The sequence below is a fragment of the Sinohyriopsis cumingii genome, chromosome 2 (assembly GCF_028554795.1).
Source record: "Sinohyriopsis cumingii isolate HCF-2022 chromosome 2, ASM2855479v2, whole genome shotgun sequence".
Taxonomy (NCBI): domain Eukaryota; kingdom Metazoa; phylum Mollusca; class Bivalvia; order Unionida; family Unionidae; genus Sinohyriopsis; species Sinohyriopsis cumingii.
Window position 1 is genome coordinate 144253563 of NC_142962.1, and position 25120 is coordinate 144278682.

General features: G+C 39.3%; 1 protein-coding gene across 4 annotated transcripts in view; it reads right to left on the minus strand.

Annotated features, from left to right (window-relative positions):
* Positions 1 to 14363: 14363 nt before the first annotated feature.
* LOC149806006 (uncharacterized) overlaps positions 14364 to 25120 on the minus strand; it is a 39385-nt gene continuing 28628 nt past the window's right edge. For all 4 annotated transcript variants that reach the window (XM_089950836.1, XM_089950838.1, XM_089950835.1 and 1 more), the window contains 2 exons: positions 21792 to 21824; positions 14364 to 19544 (listed from right to left, as the gene is read on the minus strand). In XM_089950836.1, coding sequence (XP_089806962.1) covers positions 19422 to 19544; positions 21792 to 21824 — 156 coding nt within the window. In that variant the 3' untranslated portion in view covers positions 14364 to 19421. The remainder of the gene's footprint in view (positions 19545 to 21791; positions 21825 to 25120) is intronic.

Consider the following 25120-nt stretch of genomic DNA (forward strand, 5'->3'; position numbering starts at 1 on the left):
AGAAGAAGAAAACCCAAAGGCCCTTTTCAGGGCCAGCCATATTTCTCGAAAAGAGATAGCCTTTCCATTGCCTACCCCTTTTTTAAAAAAATTTTTTTAAAAAAAAAAATCCCATGTTAAATTCCCCTTGTCCGTAGAGTGGCCCACGATTTATTCCCATGTTAAATTCCCCTTGTCCGTAGAGTGGCCCACGATTTTTCGCCATGTTAAATTTCCATTGTCCGTAGAGTGGCCCAGGGGTGTTTTTAATGCTAATTCCCATTGTCCGTAGGGTGGCCCTATTCACTACTATCGTAGTAAATGCTGGCTAAGACTTTTTCCATTTTTTTGTGTTGGTTGGTGTGTTAATAAGGCACCCACTCTTGGAGGATGCTACTCTTTTTCTCTTGGGGTATTTTCTTGGATTGCAATGCTTTGCGTGTGCGACCGGCAATAGGTGTTGAAGAGGAGGATGTCTGAGCGGGGGATATCGGTTCTTGTTTCATTTCTGTCTTCACTTCTGTCTTCACTTTCTTTCTCTCTTGTGATGAAGAAGGGGTGGCCATCATCTTTTTAATCCATCCAATTCCGGAGGTAGGTGGTGTTGTTAACTTGCGTGCTTTTTCTGGTGGAGTTTGAAACCCTTCTTCTTCTTTTCCTTTTTCTGTCTTGGTCACTGGTACTGGTGGTACTGGTACTGGTGATGGTGCTGGACTTTTCATTCAAGGTCTTAAAATCCTTCAGAGTGGGTAGAGCTGTTTCGTCTAAAGCTTTCTGGTGAAAGAGTTGCAGTCGTTGCAAAAGTTGACAGTACTTTTGCGATTTTTCTGTTTCGGACAAATCTTGGCGATCCATCAAGGACTGCAATTCGTGTTGTAACTGGGACATCTCGCTCAAATTGGGATTGGGAGGTAAATGCGGGGTGCGTTGTTCTTGCCAACGATGGTATTCCATCCATCGTTTGTAAGGCACTAAAGCTAGTTTTCGTCCTTCCATGGGGTTGTCAGGGGTCGATTCTGAGATCTTGGGACTTCCGAGGCCTTTTTATCTTGCTCCCACCAGTCCTCCCAACATGGTTCCCAAGACTCCTTTCAGTATGGGGCCTAACAAGAGAGGTAAAATGCCTCCACGTTGGACCAACATCTTCTTCTTTTGACGAATGGGAATTTTCTTTCGAACCATTTGGCGAAGAACGTGACGATGTTTGCTTAAGCATTGTTTCTGGTGTTTGGACAAAGGGATCGTGCCTTTCAAAACGTTCAAACAACATTCGCACACGGTATCGATGACCTCTTTGGAGGCCGACTGAATGAGTTTTGTTCGTAGAGGTAGAGAAGCTTTGGACAGGACAGATAACATGTCCCCATGTTTGACTAAACGTGGTGGTAGTCCTTTTCTTTTCTTTCCTTGGGGTTTTCTGGAGGGTGACATCTTTGAGTCTTCAGGAGCACCAAAACTCACTGATACCCCCGACTTGGTCACAGGTCTTTTTTATACTGGAACGCGTCGCCACTGATTGTCTTTACGTCGTATCAGTTTGAGGACACGCATGACACGTCGTGCAGGGGTACGTAACGGACTAAATCGTGCCAGTTCTTGCTTGGACAAATCCAGTAAACTTTGTAACATGCCCGATCTTTCTTGAACTTTGATTTTGGGAGAAGGTACTTTGTGAGCAGCAGCCACTGCCACTAAATTGGAGGGTCCTGCCACTGGGGAAGTTCTTTTTGGGGTCATCAACGGAGAAGTTCTTGGTGTGATCAACGTCTCCAAGTACTCTTCAGTTCTTGGTGTCATCAACGGAGAAGTGGATGAACTTGAGGGTGCCGGAGACGCAGTTACCGCCGTGGCAAGTCGTGGTTTGCGAGTGTAAAGTTGCGTCCTGGCCGAAGTGCCTCTCTTGCGACTAGTTTTCTTCTGTGGACTTTTCTTTTTCTGGGGACTTTTTCTCTGTTTCTTTTTCTGGGGGCTTCTTTTCTGTTTCCGGGGTGGTGTCTGGTAAGAGGAGGGTCCCGCCACTGGAGAAGTTCTTCTTCTTGGGGACCTCGTCTTTTTCTTTTTCTTCTTGGGGCTTCGTTGGACTTTTTTCTTGGGGAGAAGTTTGGGGGCATTAGGATCCCATCTTAAGAGAGAGCGAATGATGACCCCTCCTAGAGTACCGCTCCCTCCAGGTTTCAAAATGATTTGTTTTTTGGTTTGAGTGTCGATGCGGGGATCGGCCAGTTGGACCAAAGCGACTTTGTTTCGATCAAAAAAGCGTTTGGTTTGATGAGGAATCTGAATGATTCCTTGGAGTAATTGACGTGCCGTCACCGTGAACCATCGTAAGACTTCTTTGAGACTAGCTTCAAAGACACGAGCTCGTATTTGTGGATTTTTTTCTCGACTGATGCTATACAAGGCACGAATCAATTTGACGGGAAGATGCGGCTGAAGGGACGTCATGTTCAAAATGTGTGAGACAGACGAAAAAGGGTCTGAGGTTTTTATAGATTTTTTTTGTGGAGTGAAATTAAGTCGAGGACGGAGACGTGTACAGGACAGGCCCTCCGTCTTGGCACCAGTGGTGAAACAAGTGGGTACGAAATCGCAAATCCTCGGGGGTGGTAGGTTTCAAATCGACGAGTAAATAGGCGTGTGGAGTTTAAGTGGCATCGTCGTACGCCTGAGTCAGCCAAGGCGTTCCTAACTGTTTGGCTAAGACTTGCACTTGCGATTTATCTCGAGGGCTTTTAAACAAGACCAAGTAACGCGCATTGAGACTGATGGTGCGATGGGCTTTACTTTGTTGAAACAAATTTTGGGTGATGTAAACGACACTGGCATTACGGTGATGCCCTTTGCGCGTAAACCACAGTTTAATTTCTTCTTCGTCTTCTCCTAACATGTCGTCAAAAATGACCAAATGGGTTTGACGGGAGTCAGAGACGATGCCGTCGTCTTCTTTAGGAATGCCTTCCACAAACACGATGGAATCGCCTTGACTTTCTCGCAAGAGGCTGTTACCGATTGCCACTCTTTGTAACACCACACGATCCGTTGAGGTGGCCGATCGATCAAATGATGTTTATGTTCGATCAAACGTTTGACGAATTCGGTTTTGCCTGAACCGCTAGGTCCGGCAATGAGCATGTTAAAAGGATGGCGAAGATACAAAGCCTCCCAACTGGCACGATCTAAGTGTTCGTCGATGACTTTGACAGTAGAGGAAGAGGGAGCAGAGACAGCACAGGTAGCCATAGTGTGAGAAATGTCACTTGTGACACGAAAACAAACAAGACAAGAGTTTATATACTTTTTTCAGAACACGTTTATTGAATGTTTCAAACATGAATACGAAAAACAAAAATACATAAAAGCCAAAGGCTTAAGTATAAGGATAAAAGGCACATGATAACCATTAACGTGGAATAAAAACAAGTGTCTGTACAACAACATGTTTTGGGTAATGTTCTAACCAGTTCTATAGTAGGGGGTAAGGTCACACAAGTGTCCTCCCGAAAGGGTCTTTCAGGCCTGTCCACGACAGTCCCGTCCTGGGTGACGGGTTCTTCTGGCACCGTCACTAACTCGGGTTGAAAAGTAACTTTTTTCCTTGAACAACTCTCGTGCATACTGGGCCACTTCTTTGGTCCAAGCCTCAAAATCCCATTCTTTCCAGTCACGAACATCTGTCCAATGAGGGTGTAAGTCACAAGCTACACACACATCGTCATACACGTCTTGGGTAGCTAAAAGTTGACGAATCTTTTTTTCCTGTTGAGGTCGAGAAGTATCCAGATGAAACCGCAAGGCTTTGAGCAAAAGGAGTTTTTCGTGACCATTTAAGGCCATTGAGGTGGTAAGTACTGATCGTAAAGAGTCCACAAAGAATCGGCTGGTAAACGAAATCCCAGAAAACAAGTCACTAAGACACACACCACTTGTCGACCCAAATTGAATGGATAAAGTTCTTGTAATAATCGATGGTAATGATCCACGGTTTGAATATGGTCCTTGAGTTCCTTCCACGGAATCTGTTAAATGACATGTGACATAAGCCGTGGCATGGCAGCCTGATTTTATAGTCTCTTTGTTTCGGAAGCAATAAAGGTAATTTCTAACTAGACATGTTCGTTCTCCAGTAGGGAATTTAAATGTTACATACTGTAACCGAAACGTCAGAGTTTGTCTAGATGTTTCGTCTTTCGCTAAGCAGATTCCACATAACAAATGTTGGTAATCCTTTAACTCGTCTTCCTCAATACGTTGCCGTAGGTGAATCTCGAAGTAACCAAAATTACGAACGTCTAGTTCATCATTCACAAACTGAAAGTGTTCAACAAGGTCTGACCGCTGAAAGAATTTCTGACGAACCAGTCCTCTTATACCATTCAGGTACCAGTGGTTAAAGATCTGGTGACGTAACGGATGCAATTGTTCTTTACGTTTGACTTGTATTTTCACCAGCTCTCGGTAAATCCTTTCTCTCAACTCCTCAGGCAAGCCCAAAATGTTCTCTTGTAAAGTATCCATAAGTATATACACTGTTTTTGGAATCCTTGGGTGGTGGCCAATAGCCTCGTTTACCTTTGTGCCTGATGTAATATCCACTCATAATCAGTCTTCTTATACTTTGGAACAGAGCATAATTTAAAAACGGTTCAATAACTTTGCGTTTACTTTTCACTTGTATTTTAATCAGTTCTCGGTAAATGCGTTCTCTCAACTCCACAGGCAAAGCACGAATGTTCTCTAGCAAAGTATCCATGAATAGGTCATACTAAATCCTCTTTGGTCTGACACAAGACATGTACTGTTTGCACAGACATGGTTTCAATTCACTGTCGAATCTGAATCGTTTAGTCACTAATTTACACGTTACAATTCGTTCAGAAGTTTCGTCTTTCACTAAGTTGACATTGTATTCAAGATGTTGGTAATTCGTTAACTCTTCCTCTGGAATTCGATGCAGTACGTTTACAATGTAGTAGAAAGAATCGTCAATAACAAACCATTCCTTTTTAAAACCAGGGGGTCGTTGATCAATGTCTGTCCATTGGAACACTTTCAACTCAATCAGTCCTTGCATAGCATTCAGGTACCAGTGGTTCAAACACCGGTGACGTAACGGATGCAATTGTTCTTTACGTTTCACTTGTATTTTGACCAGCTCTCGGTAAATGCGTTCTCTCAACTCCACAGGCAAAGCACGAATGTTCTCGTGTAAAGTATCCATGAACAGATTATGGTAAGTTACTTCAATGTCTCGGTCCCACTAAGGGTAAGTAATGACAATTCGGCGACCATCGAGCATGTTCTACATAGGCCGAATCTTGCGGTACCACACGACTGGTACGATAATTCAGACTCAGTCCTTTCACTTTGCACGTCGTGTGCACTTCTTCTTGTTTGTCCCGGTATTCGTAGCCGTAGTTTTTGGGACCGCCACTGACGAAACTTAGAATCTTGTCGTCGGGATGGTCGTCTGTCCAGGCTCCTAAACGGTCTCCTTCGATGTCAGGGTGCTGTTGACTCGGGTGATGGATGTAAATGCAACTGTCCGTGTCAAAGTACAGGACGCGTTCTCCTAACAGTTCTAAAGCTTCGTACAATTTTAAGCGAGCATGAGCTGTCACCTATGCCGCAATGATGACATTTCCAAAAGGGTCGTCTTGTACAAAGTCCAGATCTTCTTCGTAATTGACCAAGATCAAATCCTCGCGAACGACGTCCACGTGTTTCATGTATTTGGTTTTGTCGTGAATCATCTGAAAGTAGCGGGAAGGTTCTGTCAAATATTCCGTCTTGGGTAAACACGGTCGTTGTGCCATTTTACCCCACAAGCAATTTAACATCACTTTGGCAAACGATCGCCTGCTTCGTTTTTCTCTATGTGGTCTAAAGTGATGCCTTCTTGTTCATAGTATTTCTCTTTGAATTGTATTTGGTCTTCGGGAGTGTGACACCAGGAAGGATAGCCGCTGGCTTCTTGTTTCAGTTTCAAAAAGGCATCCCCGTAGTCGGCGAAAATGCCTTTCTGACTGGGATCACCCTTGTGGTATTGTTGTGTCTTGGGAAAGTGGCAAATTTCGTACACTTCTAACAGTTGGTATCCCATGTCCAGAGCTTTGAACAATTCTACGCTGACCCAGGTTCCCGTCAAGGCACGTTCTTCCTGGGTGTGCTGACAAGGTTGGTCTTGGTTGCACGTTTCGGCACAAGTACGGCACAATGGAAACATCAGTTTGCCTTGACAATGGTGAGGTAAGACGGGATGGTATAGGTTCGTGGGAGGCAAAACTTTACACTTGATCAAGCCTTCGTATTGTCGAATGTTTCTCAGGTCGATGTGTTCCGTGAACAATTGTGGGTGCCCTACAGGAAAGCGACAATATTTGCACACGTAGGGATACAGTGAACACACGTCCAAGTATTTGATTTCTTCTCCTTTCTCTTCGTCGGCTTGGTACACAAACAGGTGGCATTTGTCCTTCCTCCGTACAAACTATCCCTCGGGTTCAGTGGGTCCATGAACTGGTAACTTTCCACGAGGCGTTTAAACTCGGGATCGGTTTTCATACGGTGATCGTACTCGTGTTCCCACATTTCCACCACTTGGTATCCTTCCTGTTCCAACTTTAGGCGCCGCTGACAAATGTCCTGGTACAAGTCTTCCATGGTTCGTTGTAAAACTGATTTTTAGTGCTACGATCAGGGTAACAGACGGGACATCCGTGAAATAAGCAACCGTTAAACTCGTACACGATCTTGGGGTTTTCTAAGTCCCAGCCATCGACCGAATACATTCCGATGGTCATTTCGCCCCCTCCGTTGCGGGCATGCTGAATCCACTTGTCTTCCTTGTCGCACAAGTAATGTAACCAGCGTAGGGCTTTGACCGAGTATTGACGTTTGACATAGTGGGTCGTTTGAGGGCTGATGACAGCCACGGTGTTTTCAGGCATGAATCGTTGTCGATACACTAAGGAACACGCTTTGGCAATGGTGCAAGCTTCTTTCAAAGGATCGACCCCTCCGTGTTCCATGAACAGTTCTCGAAATTTTCCACAGCAACGCCGTAAAATGTCCACGTCGGAACGACAATACTTTAGCATTTCTTCCTGAAAGTCGAAAGGGTCCGAGGCGTGAGCCTGGTACCAAGCGTAGAAAGCTTCTCGTTGTTCGGTACGCATGTTGTCGGGGTCGTAATAGTGAGCCTCAGGTAAATGGGGTAGAACGGCGTGTTGATTGGCATCCGTATTGAAAAAGTGTGGAAAGTACCCTTTAGCCATTTCTGTCATTCCAAACGTTTTAGGCATTCGACTCAAAGGCATGGCCAAATAGCTCATCGAATCTTTAAACTGTACTTGTCCCACTTGCATGAAAATGATTTTGGCTCCGTTCAAAGTCACTTTAGGACGTTCGGTGCCATGTTCCGTATAGTATCTGATAAGAAACTGTCCATCGTATCCGGAGAAATTGTGAGCCATCACTGTGGCATGACGATGACAATCTCCGTAACGTTCGATGTCCTCTTGGCTCCACGTCTTGTCGATGGGGTCTAAGACCCATTGGGCAAAATCGGCTAACGTGTTCGGTCCCCGAAAGATTTTTTCACGCCCTCCGGGAATCTTGCTGCAGTGAGGGCAATGACTGAAAATAGGTTCTTGAATGCACTTCTCGCACGCTCGATGAGCCACGCAGAAATTAGGAATGTGATTGCCGGTCTCTTGCATGCATTCGAAATCGAAAAAGTTGAAATTGCCTTTCTTCTTGTGACCGTCCTCTTTCTCTGGTGGGGGTTGGTATTTTTGCACGTAGCATTGGTGTTCCAAGTCCACGATGTGGTGACAAATGTGACATTTTTTCTTTCCTCGACATACGTGTGCCTTGGCATTATTGGTAAGTATGCCTTGTCCACAGGTTGGGCACGATCTCAGCAGTTGACAAGCACATTTCTTCTGTGAACCTTGCGTCTTCAAATGTTGTTGGTAACAGGTAGGGCTGACAAACGTGCGCAGACAAGTTGAACAAGGCACTGGTTCTTCGCTCAGACAGGGTGGAGAGGCCAAACAACCTGAGCATTTCCATCCACAATGCTTGTGTTGCTCTCGATTATTATGACCATAATCACATTTCTCACAGTAATAACCATATCTCAGGAATGCAGTGACACTGGTAATGGTATCGAAATGTTCATCGTGATAATAGACATGAATGTATTTTCCGTCCTTAAAGTCTTGGCCTCTAAACAACAGAGGTCCGCGCACTTCTTGAGGGTGCACTTTCAAGGTGTATCGTGGAGCTAGGGCATCTTGCAATTTTTGCATCTCAGGAATGCCACAGCGTGTGTCTTTGGACAGTCCGGCTTGTTGTAACAGGAGTGCTGCTTCGTTTCGCTGTTTGGCTCGATCGGATCGTTGAATAGTTTTCCAGGCTCTTTTCCATTCTACCGTGTCGTTCTTGTTGGCATAGGTTCGTCCCACCACGATGGCTCGAGCTAAACACATCTGGTCTTGAGGATTGTGAATTTGGACAAGACTACGCTTAATGCTGCGAAGCTCGTTCACCAATAACATCTTTTTGCGTCCGGTCCCTTGAGGAGGAGAGACGTGGGTCATGTCCAATGTGGCTTTTCCATCGGTGATGTCAAACTGGTCATTAGATTGTTGCACGTGTTGAATCTTGTCCATGACTTTGGAAGCGGTCAATTCTGCAGGGGTGCTAAATTCGATCCAAACAGGAGATTTCAAACCGTCATGTTGTATGGAAAGTCTCAAGCGATCGTCTTCTTTGGGTTGACATTGTCGCTTGAGTGCGGTGAGCAAAGAATCCCACACCCCAGTGATGAACACTTCTGCTTTCTCTAACGGTACATCAGCCTTGAAATCTTTAAACTTCACTGTGTATTTGTAAGCCGTGGTTCTAAATTTTCTAGAGGAGCGCTTTTCCGTCTCTCGAATGGAATAGTATTTTTCAGGGTTAACTAAGGGTGGTGAACTTGGTTTAGAGGGTTCGGATTCTGGTTCACTCATGTCCTCTTCAAAATCACTGGCATGAATTTGTGCCAAAACTTCAGCCCTGGTACAAGGCGATAAATCACGTTTCTGCCTCTTACTTTCTTCTTTTTCTTTCTTCTCGAATGAATAGGATCGTTTCATCTTGAGTGAAAAACGTCAAAATGACTCAAGTTTAAACACCATGGACTAATTTATAGTCATGGCAGACCAGCGTATATAAAAGGGTGTGTGTCTTGTCCTTTCACTATTCATTTCACTCTCTAAGCGAGCACAATGATGGAAGAGACTAGCCAAATCGAACGTTTCGTCAGAGCTTTGCGAAGGGTCATCAGAAAATTCTCTTCAGACCAGCCCACGGACTACTCTCCTTCCTTTCGAGATAAAAGTCAAGATACTTGCTATATCTGTCAGAAGAAAGGGCATTGGTCTTCAGAGTGTCCAGACCGTCAAAAAAGAAAAAAAGGGGCTAAAAAAGACAGAAGTCAAGATACCTGTTATTATTGTCAAGAAAAAGGACATTGGTCTCCAGATTGCCCAAAAAAAAACAAGAGGAGTCAGAAGAAAAGAGGGATTCTTCAGAAGAAGAGAGGGATTATTGGGAAGAAGAGAGGGATTCTGCAGAGGAAGAAAGCAGACAGGTGAAGAAAAAGAAACAGGAGAAGAAAAGAAGAAGGGAAGAAAGTGAGGAGGAAGAAGAGGAAAAGCATGTGACGGTGAAGAAATTTAAAAAACAGAGAGACTAAACAAGGAGAAAGAAGAAGTCAATGAACTTTTTTTAAAGTGTTATGATGTGAATTGTGAATTGGATTGTAACAATGGATAAAAGAATAAATTAATGATGCAAGGTAAGTGTCTTTGAGTTTTGATTTTAAAATAAGAAGCTACACTCACGCACTCATATACACGTACTATAGGGGTAAAATGGTTTTTTTTTGAGTTATTGGCAATTGAAATTGTATTTCTTTTCGAGAGACGTGGGTGGCCCTGAAAAGGGCCTTTTTTGGTGTAGGGGTGAGTTTAAGCAATCAACTTTAACTGCCTTAAGCCTTTGCCACGGCCAAGGCCTACTTCTGGACTGCGTACTGTTGATGACGATGATTTGGTTGAAATCACTAAGGGTGGTACGACAGGCTTAGTCACAGGGTTGACGTGTTTAGCTCGGGAAGGTCGTATTCTCTTCGGTCGTAATAAAGAAGTCTGATACATTTGTTTCAGACTTCTTAACTCCGCTAAAATGTCCAACAGTACCGTGATCGTTTGATTTTCACCCTCTTGTTTCTTTGCTGCTACTTCTTCTTCTTCTTCTTGTTTTTTTCTTACCTCTTCTTCTTGCTGCTGTTGCTGTAGGAGAAAAGCTTGTTCCGCTTCCTTTTGTCGTTGTATAAATTTCTCCAATTCTTCTTTCTGTCTCTGTCTAAAATTCTCCACTTGCGGTAATGAAGAAGGTAACGAAGGTTCCGGAACAAATTCTTGCGAGGTAAGAAAATCCACAAAATCCCAATTTACCTCTTCTGAAAGTAAGTCCGGGTTCCCTTGGGTGGTCTCCACTGCTGGTGCACCCCAATGAATCGTTTTCTGAGTTTCCGTCATGTTGAATCACTGTCACATAGATTGACTGCACACAGGCGCTAGCGAATCTATATAGACCACGTGACGTCACAAACTGCTTTCTTCGGATTGGATGCGGGCTGACTGAATTTTGTAACGCGTGTTTGGATTGGTGAATGAACTCAATCCGTTTCAATCCTTCCTCTACCTATAAATAAGCGCAGTTCACTGCATTGATTCACCTGTTCTCGTCGCTTCAAGATGTGGACCACAGTCGAATCATCTACCCTTGCGTCTTCCATGATGTTTAGGACGGACATGCTCATGTATGTCCGGTCCAAGTGGACCGTTGTCAACAAGTCAGACACCAGTCTGTGGATACGAAGAGTGTAAGTAGAAAGACAAGGTTGCCTCAAGAGGACACTGATTTATGGCCCTCGAGTAAGACGCAGCTTGAGGACAAGAAGATGCCGCAGATGCCCTTTATGTTAATGGATGCATTAACATAAACCCAAAGGCCCTTTTCAGGGCCACCCATATTTCTCGAAAAGAGAATGACTTTCAATTGCCTACCCTTTTTTAAATTTAAAAAAAAAATCCCATATTCAATTTCCCTTGACGCTAGATAGTCCCACGATTTATTCCCATGTTCAATTCCCCTTGTCGCTCAACAGTCCCACGATTTTTCTCCATGTTAATTTCCCCTTGTCGCTCAACAGTCCCACAATTTTTTCTCCATGTTAATTTCCCTTGTCGTCAGAGTGTCCAACGATTTTTCTCCATGTTAATTTTCCATTGTCGCCAGAGTGTCCCAGGGGTCTCTGTAATGCTAATTCCCATTGTCGCTAGGGTATCCCACTTCACTACTGCCGCATCGTAAAGAAATGTCACAAAAGTGTCATTACATAAGCAATAATTTCAAACACATTAGCCTAAAACTTCTTCCAAAATTCTTTATTCAAAACATATTCAACAAACGTCAGCTGTTTCACAAATTTGAAAGATAGGTTCACTTAAATCTTAAATCTGCAAACGTTGCAGATTACAATAAACCTGACAGTCTCAAAGATCCCCAAGATAGTTTTGATCAAGCCCATAACACTTCAGCAGAATTAGATGATATCCACTATCAACTTCTGAAACACTTTCCTTATACAGTTCTCAGTATACGACTAAACATTTTCAATTGCAAGTTTTGCAAATACCTAGTCTAGAAAGGACCGTACCAGCCCTTCCCACCATCATTCCATAGTACTAACAAGCTCTAATAATAGTTTGAGGGTGGCTGTGTGGTGGTGTTGGTGGGGTTAATAACCAAGGTTCTGACTTGGGTATAGAGGATTTTGCAGTATTGACAAGTCTTTGAGTTCACGTCATAAAACTCTGTCTAACATGAGGGAAGTTGATGCAAACGACTTCCTGAATGTGAAACAGAGTGCATAATGTTCGATCCGTACAATCGGACCGTTGTATACCGTTAACACTGTCGTTCATCGTTGCGCGCGGCAACCATTATCGATCATATAAATCAGCCTTGAGAAAAGGGAGAAAATAATTCGTACCGTCGCATGTACGTTACGACTGAGTTACCGTTTAAAGTAATCCAAACAACACAATTTCACAGTATAATTTTATTGTAACCTCAAAATGAGAATAGTTATAACCCCATGTTTGTACCTGTACACGGACACGGCTAAAAATAAATTCAAAGTTTTGGTGTGTTTCAGATGATATAACACTTTAGTTTCTGTGAAATCCGTTGAATGGCTTGCAATATATTGCTATCTTCATAACATTCGTAGTAGTCGTCATTGTGTTACAAGTCTATGCTCTATGATTTTAAAAATATAACGGACAGAATGCAGACAACAATCTTTGTAAAATTTAATAAATAATTCATTTCCCTAGAATACAAAGTGAAAAAACGAGGAAAAAGAACTTACGGTATTACGAATTAAGTCTAAATATAATCAAAAAATTGAAGACAAAAGTCCTATTAATAAAAAGTACTGAATAGAATTCAGTTGAAGTCCCGAAAAGATCCAAAAGTGAAGTTGATGTTATAACCTACAAAGTACTGATGTGTCAAAAGTCTCTTGTTGAATCACAAAAATAGTATTCCAGGTTTGAATTCAGTATAAATTCCAATGAATGTCTTTATCCAAGAATTTTGTCAAAGCACTTTTGTGTTTCCAGAGAAAATAATCACTTGAATTCAATAGTTTGAAGGAAATAAAATTCAGCCCGAACTGGTCACAACATTATAAAACTTAAAGTTAAAGCACGACTGGTAAAATCATCACAGTCACAATACAATATAATTCTCTGCTTGCTCAAGGTCACAAATTAGCATTTTCTATAAACAACCATTACCTAATGGAAAATAACCTTCTAGAATGATCTAATGAACCTTGTTTACGTACAACACAATAGCCTATAAAATTCACTTTGGAATCTACGAAACGCTGACCCAAATGAACACGTGTACCCGAATAATAATTCCGATAATAAGCTCATAAACATAGATAATAATAAAGCTATTTTTAGTTCTTTACATTTATGAAATTAAAAAAAATAATAAAAGTCAATCAGGTCAAGCAAAAATGAACTCAATTTTGGATAAGGTCAAGTCCAGCAAACAATGTTACATGACAATAACATGTAATGAGACATAATTTTTTTTTTAAACTAACAGACAGTTTAAATTAAATATAGATAACAGTTGTCAGAAATCTTTCTCCTCATACGATGATGATGATGATGATGATGATGATGATGATGATGATGATGATTTATTATTATTATTATTATTATTATTATTATTATAGTAAGTCTCCAAATGATAGAACTGAATGAGAAAATTCGCTTAAAGACACATCAGTACTAATAGCTGCCTCGCTTGGCGCTCTGCATTAAGAGTTTAGTGTTAGGATTGCTAGGTCTGGTGTCAGGATAATATGACTGGGTGGGACATCATGCTACATGTCTGTGGCATGATTCCCCAGTGCTAGACATCACTACAAACTGACACACTGCAGACATCGTAGCGACATGACTGAAATTGTTTTAAAGCCATGTTAAAAATCCTAATCACATACACACACACACACACACACACACACACATCAGTCAAGGAATAAAATTTCACTCTTACCACTGCACAGAATATGAGGAGGAACAGGGACGAATGAGAATTTCTTATGTTATAACCCGGCAGGATTCAAGTTTCTGATACACTTACCGCGAATTTGGTTCCACCGAGAACTTTATCCAAATTAGAAAATTATTCGGAGTTACTTCCAAAGTGTGTGTGTGTGTGATTCTGATTTTTAACGTAACATTTAACAATGTTTCAGTCATATCGCTACGATGTCTGCAGTGTGGCAGTTTATAGTGATGTCTAGCACTGGGGTATCATGACACATTATCCTGACACCAGGCAAGCCAGTCCCAATAATAACCTCTTATTGTTGAGCATCTAGCGAGGCAGTAGTAAGTACCAATTTTTAATGTCTTAGGTATGACTGGTCTGGTTTCGAACCAGCGACCTCCCGCATTCTAGGCAGACGCTTTAACCATTAGGCCACCGGTGCAGTTACTTGCAAATAAATTGTGGATTGAAGTTGCAAAGATGTTGGTGCTTGCTGACATTCAACACTCTTAATGTCATCACATTTTTCAAAATATGATGTTATTCTAATGACTATATTGAATACAGTCAAAATAAAGATTTAAATGGATTTTTATAGTTAAGTTTAGACAGACAAGGAACGTGAGCATAGTAGAACATGTACTGATGAAAAGTAAAAGCAACAAAAAAAAGAATAAAACGAATTTTGTATAATGTGTTTTGAGATTTTATTTTGAATTTTATTCATGAGAATCTACCAACAAACAAAACCAATACAAAAAATCGAAATATAACATGTTATCGCTACATCCCACGATGTCAAATTCCCGTTAAAAACTCAAAAATCCCACAATGTTAAATTCCCGTCAAATACCAGAGAACCCCGCAATGCTAAATTAAGTTAGAAGCTAGAGAACCCACAATGTTAAATTCCCGTTAGAAACAAGAGAACCCAACAATGTTAAATTCCCATTAAAGACCAGTTGTTGTTTTTGTAGGGTTTAACGCCATTTTCAGCACAATATAGGCTATACATGGCGGACAGTATAACTGATAGGGGAAAAACCCTAGCAAACCCAGGGGAAGAACCACCGACCCACGAGAAGCTACTGGTAGGCTTTCTTACGTACCCACGTTAGCCGAGCCTGAGACTTGAACCCACGCAGACAGAGGTGAGATCCAAGGGTTCTACAGAAGAATGCTTATAGAAATGTCCCTTCTGTCTGGTGCATACTTATAATTCTCTATAGTTGATTATATATACTTTGATTTCTTTCATAGGAATCCAGAATGACTGTGTAGATAGATGAGAATTAATTACTAGATCGTCATGTGAGTGTGCCTGCTACACATGAGTGCATATAACACCGATTGGGTAACATCCTTATTTGGTGATGTTTGCTTAGTTGTGAGGGAATATGGGTTTGTGTGTGCAGACAAGGCGGTGGGTGACGTTTACTCGAGGTCCTGGGTTCGAATCTCCGTAGAGCATGAATTAAAAATTCTCTAATCTCTATGACAGTATTATTTATATTAAAATATTAATTCTGCCTACTGTTATCAGGCATTCTTCTATATATTCCAGGAATAGCACTTTCCGTTCTGTCTGGTGTATATTTATAATTCTCTATAATTAATTTAATGAATCTTTTATAGGAATCCGGAATGACTGTATATACACGAGAATTAATTACTAGTTCGTCATGCGAGTGTGTCTGCTACACACGAGTGCATATAATACCGATTGAGTAACATCTTCTTTTGGTGACGTGTGCTTAGTCGTGAGGGAATATGGGCTCGTGTTGCAGACAAGGCGAACCTGGGTTTGAATCTCCTTAAAGTACGAATTAAAAATTCTCTAACTTGTATGATAGTTTTGACAGCATTTCAAAATATTTCGCTCTTAATCTGGCTGAGTCGAGTTTGCTTTTCAGTTTGGGTGACACATTTGCCACCTTTACAGGGAGCCAGTTGTTTTTCTCAAATTTTGTGTCATTCTGCTAGTATACACTGACGTTTTTATCCAAAGGATACAGTACTTTTTGGGGCCCCGAGTGGCCGAGTGGTCTAAAGCGCTCTCCGTTACGGATCTCTGGCATCTCACCTCTGTCTGCGTAGGTTCGAGTCTCGGATTCGGCCAATGTGGGTATGTGAGATAGCTTGCCAGTAGCTTCTCGTGGGTCGGTGGTTCTTTCTGGGGATTTCACGGGTTCTTCCTCCACCATTAATACTGGCCGCCATGTATAGCCTATCGTGTGCTGAAAAATGACGTTAAACCCTACAATAACAACAACAACAACAGTACTTGTTACAAAAAATGTGTTTACCGTACTATGAACGAAACTATTCTCTATTAGCTGTTCAGAGCAGTGTTACATTTTCTGTGTGACATTATTAAGCCAGAATTCTGATGTGCTGAACTTAAGCTTTCTGATAGTGTTGCAACATTTTATCCAGAAAAATATTTATTTTCAGTTGGGTTGATACGTGTTACAATCATGGCCTCGGGTCCTGTCTCCGCCCGTCGAGATTGAAGACACTGTCATGTTACTGCAACCCTAAAGGGATGGGACAATAAATTCATTTCCTATAGAACTTAACGTTAATATATTCAAAAATAAAACTAATTTTTTGCATTAGATCGGCATACAAGCCACACATACTTCCATTCATTAGAGTAAAAACCGTGAAAAACAGGTATTTCGTAGCATTGTTTCATTCGTGATTTATTTCTTTTTATACTTATGCTGAAAAATAAGGAGACTGCCAGGTTTGTAACGAATAACATAACTTCACAAAAGAGCACCATATGATATGTTGTCGGCAAGGAAGTTAAATAAAATATACTATTTCTTCCAACTCTCAACATTATTTAACACGTACATGGAAGGATCAAGATACACACAATTCATCACATCTACATGTAGTGTCGTGACGACAGCCAAAACTCACCTAGTTCTCATATTCCTATCATCTTTCCATCGCTCTATCCTACCTCATACGTGGCCTATTTTCTGACTGGTAGACTAATTTTAGCTTCTACTGTGAACATAAAATGCACACAAAATAACAAATACTTCCAGATATCCATCATCACTTGAATATTGCTTGAAATAATCATGATAAACAGTCTCTGCAATACATCTTCATGTGCGTACTACTATGAGCATTGTTTTAAAGTGAAGTGTCGTGCAAATAGGCTATTTCGAACTGACTGACCTTGTACCCGTATGACTTAGTTTATCAAATATTTCGAGCTCAAAAAGCCGTTGTTGTAAAGTTTATTTCTTAAAATCCATACTCTCATTATTATTTCTGAACGGTAAGTCAATTCTAAATCAAATCTGAATCGAGGATTATTTTATCTTTATGGATTAATATTATGGACAAAAGTAGATTTTATGTTTGGCCTGTTCACACTTGTATCATTGTGCAAGTTATCTGCAAAAGTAGTGAATGGTGATACCTAAGGACAATGGGACTCTAATGTTAAGTTTGATCTTTGTACCCTGCGGACAAGGGGAATTTAGCATGGATGCGATACTCTGCGGACAAGGGAAATTTAACTAAGGGAATGTATATTGACAATGTATCGGGTCTGTCCTGGGACAATATGAATTTAACAGGGGTGACGTCACGGTAATGAACACGGGGAAACAATGGCAATAATGTTGCAAGGTGGCTGACCTCAGTTGGGAAGAACAGTGTTGCAAGCAGCTGAGCTGAATACGCACTACTGTAGGGACAAACACAATAGAGACATATGCATAGAGACATGGTTAGAGACAGAATAGAGACATAGACAAAGACAACGACGTATATAAATTTATCTACATAAATAATAATAGTAATGCTAATGAGGACTTTGTATAGCGCCTAATCTTTAGAAGCTCTAAGCGCTTTACAGCATTAGACAACACCTATAAGATAAAAAAACATATAATGATATGATTACAAACACAAACACCATGAAATTAGAAAACACAGAAAAAACATGCTCAGAATATTTAAAGTAGGAAACATTATTAGGTCTTTAAGTTTGATCCTGCAGTCGAAATAAGTGAGTTTTGTGAGCACTCTTGAATGTGATCACTGTGTCTTTGTGTCTAAGGTCAGTGGGCAATTCATTCCACGTTGCTGGGCCCTGATATGCAAAAGAACGCTGTCCATATGACTTTGTTTTCATAGTGGGAATAATGAGTACACGATTGTCAGAAGAGGAGCGTAAGTATCTTGCTGGCGTGTACAAATGGGTGAGGTCGGATAGGTATATTGGACTAGAGTCCGTCAGTGAAACGTAGCACAGAGAACAAATTCTGTGTTTGATTCTGGATCGAATGGATAGCCAGTGTAGGGTACAGAGCAGCGGGAAGGTGTGGTCTGATCATGGTACTCTAAGTATGATTCGAGTAGCAGTGTTTTGAACTGTTTGAAGTTTTTGGAGTAGATATTGATACGAACCAGACAGAATTGAGTTACAATAGTCCAGTCTTGAAAGTACTAATGAACACACAAGTGTTTTAGTGGCATCAACTGAAAGATATTTTCGAAAGGAGCTGATGCGTCTCAGCTCAAGATACACAGCCTTGCATATGTTCATGACATGTTGGTGCAACGTGAGAGTACTGTCCAGACTGACACCTAGGTTTCGTACTGACTGTGTGAATTTAATGTTGGTCTTACTGATATATATTTTTTGAGGTAAAGAATGCTACTAAGAAAGTCTTTGTGTTGTGATCAGAATCAGAAAGTCTTATCATCATTCATCTGTAGCTTGTTACATGTCACCCATGATTTCACATCAGAAATGCACCACTCTACACCTTGGATGGTAGCATGAACATCAGTTGGGTGGCTAGATTTGCATATTTGGGTGTCATCAGCGTACAATTGGTAAGACACTGGATGATGATCTATGCCACTTGAGAGCGGCTGAGTGTATAGAATGAAGAGAACAGGTCCAAGAACACACCCCTGTGGAACGCCACAACATAGATTATCTGGGCTGGAGTGTATTCCATTTGCAGAAACAATTTATGTCCTGTTGACCAAGTAGGATTTGAACCACAGTAAGGCTGTATCATAAAAGCCAAATACATGCTAGAGACGGTGAAGTAATATATCATGGTCTATTATGTGTAAAATGCTGCAGACAAATCAAGGAGGTTGAGGACTGTAATCTTTCCGCTATCCAAAGAAGAGTGAATGTCATTAACTGCTTTTAGAAGAGTATCTCTTACCATGAATTAATGTAGACACAAGTCAAAGCAAAACGTACAGAGTTATTGCCAAAAGAGAATTGTACAAAATAAATTTCTTTGTAAAAAGTGACAACCTAATTCGAAGTGAAGAAAGAATAGTGTCAGTGTAGCTTTACAAAGTACTATTGTACTTCTCACCAACATTTTATCAGCTTTATGTATAAAAAAGAACACCATACAAATTATTAAATACGTGTGATTATTTTGCTTCACAATAAGCAAACCAATCCTACCCGATAACGAAAACGATAAGCAAGCAATGTATATGTATGTATGTTTCCAGATGAGTTTGAAAGCTAAGTAGAGTTATGACGTGGTCAAATAAAACACGTATAACATATTTCTTAAGCCTCAATAATTGATCACCTATGTATCTATTGACAAAGCTAAAGATCTAATTCAATTTTCAACTCTGGAAGCGATTACGTCTCTTTAATCACACACACACACACACACACACACACACACACATTCTTTTCGATGTTCAAAGAAGCTTGTTATCTATGGGGTGTCGGAAGGAAGGTCATAAGGGTGTTCTTTCCTTTTAATTTTTCCCAACAGGGGCAAAGATTGATTTCGTCTCAGATTCGGTCTGCATCCCGCATTGCTAGTCATGTCGGTCATCTAGTGAATTAAAAGAAATACAATTTCGGAAGATTGAAGCCTCATCCATTCTTAACATAAATCTTATTTTAATTTGGAATAATAATAATAATAATAATAATAATAATAATAATAACAATAATGATAATAATAAATCTCAGGACCTTTAAAAGTCAATCGTCCGTTAAAAACTACAAGTCTTGGATAATTTGTTGAGACTAATCCATTTGAAACACGCCATAGTAAGACGTACTTTATTACGTTCAGAGGTTAGCCGAATTATACATAAAATTGCAAAGGAGTTTTTCTTTCTTACTATAGGTACGTATGATTTGTGCCAAAATCACGTTGTATTACACTGAATGAGCATTTTAAATACCTTTCTTTAAGATCTTGATGAAATTAAATTGTAAGTTATAGACGTGATTAAATATACACTCTATGTCCCAGCATGCATTTAGTGGGAATCAAAATAATTATCATGGACTACGATGAACAATGTCTCTAACAAGTAGCCCCACTAATAGGTAAACAGTAACAGCTTGCATCAATTTTTTTCTATGCAGCTTTTAATTATTTGACCTGTCGGGAACAAATTAAAAAGGCACACTTTTTTATTTAACAACATACACTAAACGTGCAAAGAATATAAAATTTAATTCGTGTTTATTTCATCTTAGCAGTTCATTTAAATATATTTGATTATAAAATACTATATTGTGATGTTATTTTACATACAAATTTTCTTATGATGTGGCTGAAAAAAGTTTATCAACGACCCAAAAATGTTTGTTTATTTTTATCAATGGCTAGGTGTTTTTAGTTTTCTGGGGTTCATGAATTCATAGGTCAACCATAAGTAAATAATTTTATTATCTAACTAAAACTAAAAGTCGGTAATTGGTACATGATTACTAATTGTATTATCTAACTAAAACTAAAAGTCGGTAATTGGTACATGATTACTAATTTCATTATCTAACTAAAGCCAAAAGTCGGTGATTGGTACATGATTACTAATTTTATTATCTAACTAAAGCCAAAAGTAAGGATTTTGGTTCATGATTACTAATTTTATTGTCAAACTAAAGCCAAATGTCGGTAATTGGTGCATGATTACTAATTTTATTAGTCCTTTTGCTGTAATGGTAGCAATGCTCAGCTTGAAGAAATCGGAGATGTAACAAAGAACTGAACAACCGAAATACAAAACATAGTAGCTTTAAAAGGTACTACGAATTTAAATATTTGAAATCGTATACGTTCAAATCAACAAGAAACAGTAAATATTCAGACATAAAATTTTTTTTACAGAAAGTATGATAATTTTTAAGTGCTAAAATCATTTTAGATTTCAATCAAAATATGAGAAGAAGAAAGGAAATAAAGAAATACGGAAGAACAACAGATCAATGGAAAACAATCCATAAGTAATTAGTGATGTATGCTTGCGCTTGTGCTCTAAGCTGAATTGTGGCAAACAATATCGCGGCTAGTTTTGGCGTATGTCGATAAACTATTGCATAGCAGATATTACAACCTCTAGCTGTCCAATGTTATCAATGTTATATATTAGCTAATTGTATATTGTGATGGTTGGACAAGAACTGATCAAACTGAGTGGGTCGCCTTGGCAGTTTTGGCTACGTTCTGTTTAAATATACAGAATGTTTTTATCCAAATTGTAAAATATCTTCACCACATATACATAAAAGTCATGTAAGTAGTGAAATACCATGCACTGTCCATTTATTTTAAAAAAGACCATGATTTGAAATAAATAGTCTTGGTAATGAATAGGTGTAGAGTTCTAAGTTCCAGCCGATAACTTTTCAGCTGTACATGAGAAACTCCCGTATTACTCTCGCATGCGCAGGAGACGATGACACCATTTATGTTTTTCACTTCTAGAGAGGTTGATACCAGTTATGTTTTCACTTCTAGAGAGGTTGATTCCAGTTATGTGTTCACTTCCAGAGAGGTTGATGCCAGTTCTAGAGATATACCATATCTGAGAATAGCAAAGTCAGAATTCTTATACCGTAACTAATTTTTATCTGCTGCCAAATTGGGAAAAAGGGATGTTTCTAGCTTAGCGGTTAAAGATCACTCTTGTAAATATAAAGATGTCTATTTTTAATATTAAGATACTTTCTTTCTCTTTCTTTTTCTTTCTATTATGAATTTTTCTGTCGTTGTTTTAAATAGGTTTCAGTTTTAATATACAAATTTTTTAAATAAAAACTTGCAGACATCCAGTAGTCTTACCCGTCGACTAATGGCTGTGTAGTCTGGTGATATCTACAAAATAAAAATATTATTTTGATGATGTGAAAGACGCGAGAACCAGTACATCATGTCTAATCCTAATCAGATTAAGAAGCACGTACACACATACTCGAAATAATCTCTAACCCTTTTCAATGTTTAATTGTCATTAAAAAATATAACATTTTAGCTGATGAAAATTTCTTTGATTTACCAATTTGTTTCAGAATGGTTCTCAATGACATAGGCCTCATTTACATGCAATACTGATACCAAAGAGATTTGCACACTCACACCCACACACATGTATATTGCCTATGTATATGAAGCAATGGTTAAAATTCCCACTTTAATGACAATAAATATGAAATATTGTTCTGAATTTGTTGTTATTTCATCATTAAAGCGATTTCGTGGTGTACGTAACCATGACAACAGAGAGCTATATATTTTAGTGTGGCTACTCGAACAGCATCCAAGCTGATGGGTAGAACCTACAGAAAACTAGTAAAGTAACCTCGTACTGATTTCCTGTTGAAATGCAAATTTTTATCTTTAGTGGCGAGTACATGGACTTATTCCTTGTTTTATAATGTCATTACAAGTTCATATGACGCTGAATATCGGTGTCTACAAGACTTCATAGTTACCTCACATCTGATTAAAATTTCACGTATTCATTGATCAAAGAAAGTAACGTAAAGCACAGGCGTGAAACTGTACCGTCTCACTAACAAGCCATGTATCGAATAACACCGTCTTATGTACATGGCGTAAAACTAAAATACATTTACAATATACAATCTTGCCTGTCTTACTGATCGAATATACATAACAGCTGATAACAGCTCAGTTACAGAAACAGTTTTGCAGCATTTTCCATGTAATAAGGCGCTTCGTCAGAGTAAGATACAACTGATACCAGTAAGTAAAACTAACAAGAAACATAAATACTGAGCGAAAACCTAGACTAGTACATGTTTGAATGGAAAGAAATCTACTGCCAAAAGTTAAACGGTGAAAAGAAGAAATAGTCGAAACACGCTATTAAAATAACGAAACTACATGTACGTTTGTGCTGTTGTTAGAAATGCAAAGGGAAATAAGGTGACGATGATCTCTTTAATTATTTGACTATCATACTGAGAAGCAAATAGCATATATATACAAATTAGATAATTATTTCATTTCAATCCTTCTGAGAATCAACCCTAGATCTAAGGGTTATGCATCTATCATCTCGCGTCCGTACCATCTCGACTACGCACACAACTCCGCCAAAATAGTATCTCATATTATCACGTATCCTCTCCTTTGATCCAGGGATATCACTTTCCAACGTGATGTATAGTTATAACTTTCTATACGAACTTTTATCTGCCTTGATTTCTATCAGAGTAATTCCGAGTGACTGCCTTTAGACCAGAGTTAATTAATGGGTAGCTATGCAAGCGTGTCCGCTACAAGCAGATATCTAAATCCATGACCAGGTTTCATTTCTTTTGGCGATGTGAGGTTAGTCGAGACGCAACAAGGCAAGGCAAGGCAATGGGTGCAATTACGGTTGTTGTGACATATAGGGAAGACAATGAGTACCGTAACCAACGTTTAATTACATATTTACTGAGAGGATAAAATTAATCTTGTTTTCTTTCAAACTGCGTTCATTATAGAACAAGCTACAAAGTATACTCCGATGTGACGTCTGATGGGCGAGTAATACAAGTCCAATAGGGCGACAAGCAAGTGATACGAGCGCGTATCGCTTGCCTGAGTTTTATATAACCCTCGCCTAATACGCACCCTATACCTGTATCATCAATCAGTACCACTAAAAGATGATCTCAAATGGGTAATGATTTAATATTGAGTGTTTGAAACGAGTTGAATAATACCACCCTTTGACAGCCTTGGTGAGCAAAAGCTGGGCATTATTCAACGAATTTCGTAAACTATTACCCAATTACGATTCTTTTTATCAAATAATTTTTATTTCAGTGGAAATTATTTAGATAGAAAGAAGAATGAATAATGTGCATTCTGACAGACGCTGTACCTTTCAATTGTGAAGCGTAAAATATAGCCCCAAAACAAAGTTGAACCAGTAAATGTAGATTAAATCTTTTTGCAACTATCAACCAAAGCACAGGCATTCATCCGCATAAACATAACATTTTAACATTTTACAAAGACAAACTCATTTTTTTAACACAGAATGTCCTATGCGTACGATGTTACATTGTTTGATACGATACACAGTACCAGTGAGTCGATCAGTTATTATCCGAAAACGTAACTTTCACAACTAAACATTACATTGTTCCGATATTCTTGTGAAAGAGGGTTATTGGATGCAGAAATTCTCATATTTATTGTAATGTATTTGTGATTTGGAACAATAGGCTATACAGAAGACTTAAGCAAATTTCTTTTAGAGTCGGATTAGCATCATATATTTACAGCGTAAATATGCCGTAGTTAAATAAAGTTCTCTCAGCTGGATACCAGTTTATGTTCACATTCTTCTGTGAACAGGAGTGAGTTTATTTGTTTCTGTAAGTTAACATGTAAACCACGCTAGTATATAGGCGGATTCTATGTTACACACATACCGCAGCTTCCATCCCCACCCCACACACCGAAACATTGTATCAAGAAAGATAACGCGGAATGTGACAAAGCAGCTGGAATGTGGCAGTCCACGGAACATCTGCTTTAGTTCATTCAGAAACAAATTTAATCAGCCAAAACGTAAAGCGCCTCCTACGTGAGTGTACATGAGTTGTTTACAAAGTAGCTCCTAATACACTATTTGGCACACGTGAGTGCAATATCTTAAAATACTGAACGATTCTGACAATGTAAAGTTAACGGAGATAAAAAAAAATGGGGATATAATGAATGTTCTTATTGCATTAAACGCTGTAATGTATGTGTTATTTTTTATATATAAAAACCCCACTATAATGTATGTGTTGTTTTTGTATAAAACGCTATAATCCATGTATTGCTATTGCATACAACACCAAGATCGATGTTGGTATTGTATAAAACACTAATGCATACGTTGTATTATATAAAACAGTTCAATGTATGTGTAATGTATGTGTTTATATTATTTAAAACTATATTGTATGTGCTTTTATTGTATAAAAGACTATAATTTATGTGCTGTTACTGTATAAAACACCAGAAGATATGCGTTGTTGTATAAAACACTATGATGTATATGTTGTTGTTGCATAAATAAATCATCATACTACATTTTTGTTATTGTTTAAAGCACTATAATGTATGTCTTGTTTCTTGTATCAAACACTAGAATCCGT